General features: G+C 41.5%; 1 protein-coding gene across 5 annotated transcripts in view; it reads left to right on the top strand.

Moving 5' to 3' along the window:
* Positions 1-6,483, top strand: part of LOC111245216 (frequenin-1-like) — a 148,982-nt gene that overhangs the window by 95,998 nt on the left and 46,501 nt on the right. For all 5 annotated transcript variants that reach the window (XM_086981718.1, XM_086981724.1, XM_086981711.1 and 2 more), the window contains one exon: positions 418-442. In XM_086981718.1, the coding sequence (XP_086837844.1) occupies positions 418-442 (25 nt within the window). The remainder of the gene's footprint in view (positions 1-417; positions 443-6,483) is intronic.

Here is a 6,483-nt window from a genome sequence, read left to right as displayed (position 1 = left end):
GTAGGTGTGGACTTTCGTACATCCTATAGGATCAGCAAAGTCGACAGGTGTACTATCAGAAAAGATTATTTCCCACTGAGTTCCTCGTCTCGATCGAAAATTTCTACTAATGTAGTGTTTTTGTCTAATCTAATCTTGGAGCCCTAACTGAATCGAAAGAATAATTTGTCTTTATTGAGTCCTTGTTGTGCTCAGCAACAAATATTGAAACTGCCCGAGGTACTACCGGAGAAAACAAAACAAGTATGCTAGAAAGAAAATTACGTCCTGCAAAATTAACTTACGTCACGACAGAGTATTACAAGTGCTAACATTAAGTAGAGAGCTTCTTAAGCCTGGCTAAACACTTATCTCGAGATTTAAAAAGCTGAACCTCTCGCTAACGGTATTTTAACTTTTTCTTTTGTCTCGTTGCAGTCACCGAGAAAGAAGTTAGACAATGGTAAGTGACTCACGTCGGAGACGGAAGCCGGATGATCGAACTTGTAAGAATCTGCTCTTAAGACGATGCTTCTTTATGTTATGATTGAAAGCGCTACATACTGCATTTGACTTATATGTAAATATTCATAGGTGCGGCAAATGTCACTGTAATTTGGAAAGATTTAATAGTCATAAAAATAGCAGCGCCTTTATTACATCAGTTTAGCTTTAAAAGGTTGATATTATCGTTTTATATTTTGCGCCTATATATCGTTTCGGTATAAACGTTTGAATAGAATTACGAGTGTGTATCAATGATTCGTTAAAGAAAAACATAAGCAGTAATTCTTTCGGCCTAATGGCTTTCGAATATTCAGATTATGTCAAGCTCTGAGGTTATGTACAACGAACGATTTTTTTTTGTCGTTGGCATGGTTTTTCTCTGAACGATTGGTCTTCAGTGGCTGCAGTACGATCATCACACTCGAGATATTTTGTGAACGATTGCATAAACACGCATTAGTTTAATAGCACATACAGGCAAAGGTAACTGAGAAAAATAATCCTAAAAGACAAAATCTACATACAATAGTTATCTCTTAGTAAACAGAGCGACTGTAGAGCTTCATTATAGCAAGTGTTATTCTCAGTTTTTAAGGACAAATTCGTCAGCACGATACGGGTCCTCGTATCGTAGCCAAAATTTCCAATGTGTTTTGCATTTATCCAAGCAACGCAGAACTTTTCGAGATCATGAGCTGGAGAGGCTGCCGTTCGCCATTGTGATATGAATGAACCAGTTTGTTTGAAAATGAAATGTAGTAGTAATCTGTGAAGATGGCCTATCTATATAAGCGGATAGCATCCTAAAAATGCTTAAGCCGATTAAAATAAGCTTTATGAAAACTCTGAACGGTGTAAGCGATGGGAAGGCCTAACAACTAATGAAGTAAGCCAATGCCATATTTGACGCAAACTTAGTAATAGATGCGATCACTGAAGCTAGTAGTCAAATAGGAATATATTTACTTGAGCTGAGTCCTCACGACGAAAAACACGCTGTATATACGTGTCAAACACGAAAAGTGCCTGGCATCATCCCAAGACAAATGATTTCCGCTAGTTTTAAAAGCCAACGTTTAGAGGTATCTCTATGTGTGTCTCTGTATATTTTTATAGTTGAATGTATACACTTTCTCTGATTTGACTGGTTTGGACGCCGCCATCTGCTTTTGAACTGTAGGTGATTTAAGCCGCACTGAAAATGAGTTCCTTTGCTCGGAAGGAGACCAGCACAGCAGCAGTCGCTTCATCCGACCCCATCTGACAGCAACAGGGTTAGCCAAATTCTAGCTTCTTGCTTAAATCAGCCGCAGAGTTCCTATTCATCCTTTTTCTTCCTTCTGGAAGAGGGAAGATAAAGTTTAGCGATTTGGGCCACTCCACTTCTGCCTCGGCCTTACCTAGATACGTAGCGAATTCATACGGCGGTAAAAGCCAACAACAATCCCACATCACAGTTTCTCCCCGTCCATGCCGTCGCGACATTCATCACTCCATTCTTGCTGCATTTTACAGACAAGAATCATTTCGTCTCCTTTTTCTCGCTGTCTCCGCTCGTCTCCAACAGCCAGCTCAGGTTCTCTACTTTGCTCTCCTCGACTTACGTGCATAGTATGTGGTTAGGGGATGGGAATTCCCACTAGAATAGCCCTGGCTGTTTTCGGTCTAGCGATTGTGGAGTTCCAGGTTCTCTTGCCCCGCTATTGCTGTTTCCCCTTTACCTACTTCTCTGGGGAACAATGGAAAATATCCGTTTACTGCAACCTACGAAGCTGTACTCACTGTCGCGATTGTCAAAGAAGAAGTTACTTTTTTACACGCGCACCCTTACCTCCCTTCCGACATATTTTCAGCTCTGCATCCGGCGTCTGCCTCTTGGTGCGTTGGCTGGGCCTCCGGGCATCAGGCCGACTGCGTTATCCGAAAGAGTTAAGGAACGACTGCTGGCTCCTCTGTCGCCACTACCGCACCTTTCGTTCAGAGTAAAGGTGCGGCTCGATCCGCTTGGCTGGCCGACCTAGTTCGCCTTTGAAGAACAAGCAACTCGTTTCAGCGTGATAACGAAACAGCAAGTTAATGGTAATTGTCCCTGACCCAGCGATCGGCCGACCTAACGACAAGACCGGCGCATAGAGAAAATTGCCAGTTAGATGTCTGTTCTTCCCTGACTGCTAACCACCCGTCCCTAGTTTCCTACCTTGGACATTCTCCGGTAGTTCGTGCTTGGCGCTTCGACCCTCTAATACGAACTCATCTTTCCTTTACGGCTACTCATAGTCTAAAGCTCATTCTCGTCTTTTTGTTAAGAATAGCCTCGCTGACGACCACGGCTGCGGTTGCGCCCGCCTTCGGCTGTGACACGTTCGTAAAGGTGGCGGTAGTTTATTCTTCAGTTAATCAAAAAAAAAAAAAAACAAATCATTAGAACTTACGTCAGCCGCCCCGTGTCACAATACCACTGCACGCGGTGAGTCTGAATCAGTAGACAAGAAGAAATATGTAAATAATACAGGGCTATACAAAATGGGCATCTGGGCATGAATACATTAGTAATTACAGAAAAGAAGGTACTGTATGCTATATAGAGCTACACATTTAGCCTATTCTTTGCACAGTGACTACAGTTACAATATATTGTGATAGGTCGTGAAAAAAGTTCATATACGACAGCGAGTGAGTATGAAAAGCCTGTTCATTGGAAAATCCTGATTTATCCTTTAGCATATTCAGTTGTCTTAGTTTCGTACTTTTACGTAGCTTTATACGGTTAACTTATTCAGTTGAATAAATCTTCTTCAGCGTTTTCGCTTGGGCAGAACTTTTCGTCCTGCTAGCAGTGAAAGGATACTGATAATGTATAGAGCCAGATTTGTCGAGATGGTTATCTATTGTTTCGATCCAATAAGACCATGGGTATCTTTTATGTCACCACGTGCTCGTGCTTTTCAGGGCCACAGAGGGGCGATCTAAACTTATACACGAGCATTATTCTAGTTGAAGGTCAATGCGGACCTGAAAATGAGATTCCACGCAAACTACCAGATTTTTTCAAAGGAAATGACTCTAATACGTGTGGCTGAAGCGGTCCTATTTTTATTAGCACGAACGGACGTCTATCTGGCATTTGTTAGAGCAGGAGTTGCTTTATCGTCTCCTTTCCTGAGTGGCATAGTATAACCTAGTTCCAGGTACACAATTTAAAGACACAAAAGCGCCTTCGGTTAGCTGTGTATAGCAGCTTAGTCAACGAGTACATATATCGACTTCTGGGTAGAAACCATACAATATCGTTGATGTTAGATCACTTGCCAAACATCTATTGTTAACCACTTAATATGTAGAAACGTTTTCGTCTCTGTTAGTATTATAGGTAGTACGCTAGGTACGAGGGCCGGCAGAGTGATACATAATGTCATTTGGCGCCTAATGCCACAGTAGAGTCGCCGTTCTTCGCAGAATCACTGGGTCAAAAAAAAGAAACCCGATTCTTGGTTCCGGAAACGCCGTTTTTAGTGCGCTATTGCCAAACGTTTACAATGCTCGGCTATAGCCTCACCGTAGTGTTCTGTCTGAAGTGAAGCTCTCTGGCTACAATACCTCAACAGCGTGAGACCAATTGCATGACCCTGAATTTAAGCTAATTTGGGTGCATCATATTAAAGAAACGTACAGATAAAATTAACACATTAAACAAACATTCATGGACATGAGGTGATTTGTGAGATCTTCGGCCGATCCAAGGTAAAAGATCGCTCGAATTTTGAGAATGTCATATCACTCGCCTTTCAGTGGAATAGCCGTAAATAAGTCTGCAGTAGTTTTATCGGATCGCCTAATATAGTGATGGTCACATTCGCTATTATTCCAGGACATAACTTTGGAAAATACTACGATCAGGCTTAACATACGATGTTATTTCATATTTTAATTATGCATCTTTACCGGTCGTGCAGATACAAATCCCTCCAGCCGACGGACCCGCATTCGTGACTGTTATAACTCTGTCATCCTGCTATAACTGCAGGATCTTATCAAATACCTGTTTCAGAACCATCATCATCATTCGTCCGTACGGTCCGCAATATACGAGACAATTTTCAGCGTCCACACAACGTTACAATTATTACGAGCGTAGGGAAAATGAGAGAAAATCAAGTTAGTCTAGCCTATTCAGCTATGTGCCTTCTTTTAATAATGCTAACTTGGTTCCCGCAAGTTTCATTTCCTCGAGCCGTTTTGGAACTTACCCTCAATCCGTACGTATTATTTGTTTCACTTACGATTTACAACGGCGACTAGCATGTGACTATAGAACCACTGTTAACAATAAGACGCTGTTACGGCGAATTTCTTCAAACCGTGTCTTCGCAACGTCGTAGAACACTGATGTAGACACATGCCTCAACGGAGCTGCTATAGCAGCAGTGATTCACTGTGGGTTTAAACATTGTTACCATGGCAGCTATTGATATGGCAATAAAAAATTGACCAAATGCAGCAAGATCTTTTCCCTCCTCTTTGGATGGATTTTCCAAGAGCAAATGCCTGCGTCCGGAAGCTGATGTCTCCACGCACAAAGGGCCAAGAGTTTTTCTGAGTGTTTTTAAATCATAGGCAGCTATAATTTTAAAAAGATAAAAATCTATCGTAACGGCAATGTCATGTAGTGGGCGACAATAAACAGTCGACTCGATAAAAATATCCCTATCGAAAGACTACATGTGTTTTCTGCCCGTGTATTAAAGTTTATGAATAGCGTGTCCTTTTGTTTAGGGATGCGCTATATGGAAGAACCAATTATGGCATAAGAAACAACGCGCACGGTAAAAACCTGCGCCTAATTCTCATAAAAACGGGAAACGAAAACCAATGAACAATAGGTCATATGTTAGCCGAGCGTTCGCGTTCGGTCCTATATAGTTCTGAGCGCTTACGTACGGTACCCATAGTCCCCAAGCTCAATAGGTTATACAAATGTCACTTCCGTGATACTATACCAGGCCTGTACCAGAAACAAAGACTTGACTAAGAATTCCCCATATACTAAGCGCAGCTTAATGCACAATAAATGTATTTCAATGTAGAGTATATAGCCACCAAATATCAAAATTTGGGCCTTTAATAGAAAGAAAAAAAGGCTGTACGCTGCACATCATATTGCGATCAAAGAGTAAACAAACGAAATACTCGTGTCGCTCTAGTGTTCCGCTTTGCAGCAAGAAAATTTAACCTTATAATATTTTTGTATTATATTCCCTTCTTTATATACCGTTGTAGGCATTTGTGATCGCCCAATTGATACACGCAGGTAGATACACTCTCGTTAGGCATAACTGGTTTGTTGTAGCCTTAAATGCCATAGAACGTACCACAAGTCCCGCGATCCAGAGCTGCGAAAGGACTATCCGCTAGACGACGAGTCCTCCTTATTTCGAAACTTCACGTATAGATCTGCTTCTCGTAGTGTGTTCCATGGTGCTCCGTAGGTACGTTTTGAGTCGATACAGAAGCATTTCAGCGGCATTGGTTCTGAACGCACACTAGACTATTTGCTTGATTCAACACTTAGCAGCTGTGATAAAATTGATCGGCAAGGTAGCTTCAACCCCGATGCTATTCATATAACTTCGGTCTTGCAACGATTTTATTGGCAAAATACTGTATTTGAGGGTCTCTTTAATAACTGTTGCGGACATTGTCGCACGGATTCTTTCTCAAACTCTTTGCATAATAACAAGTTCCGACAACTTTTTGCAACTTATGCTATGTGGGATATATGCATCCTGGGAGGTAAAGTTTTCTGTTGATGAAAGATGAGCCTGTGGTAAGTTTTCGCTAGCTAGATTATGTAGTAGTAGTAGTAGTAGTAGTAGTAGTAGTAGTAGTAGTAGTAGTAGTAGTAGTAATGCGTCTGAGGAATCTTTGTCAATCCAACCCTGCCTTGTGAGGAGACAAGTTTTGCAAGTTTTATTGTTAGGTGTATGACTTAGTGTATCT

This window comes from Varroa destructor, unplaced genomic scaffold (assembly GCF_002443255.2).
Source record: "Varroa destructor unplaced genomic scaffold, Vdes_3.0 BEIS01000001.1, whole genome shotgun sequence".
NCBI lineage: Eukaryota > Metazoa > Arthropoda > Arachnida > Mesostigmata > Varroidae > Varroa > Varroa destructor.
This window is presented reverse-complemented; position numbering and strand designations above follow the sequence as displayed.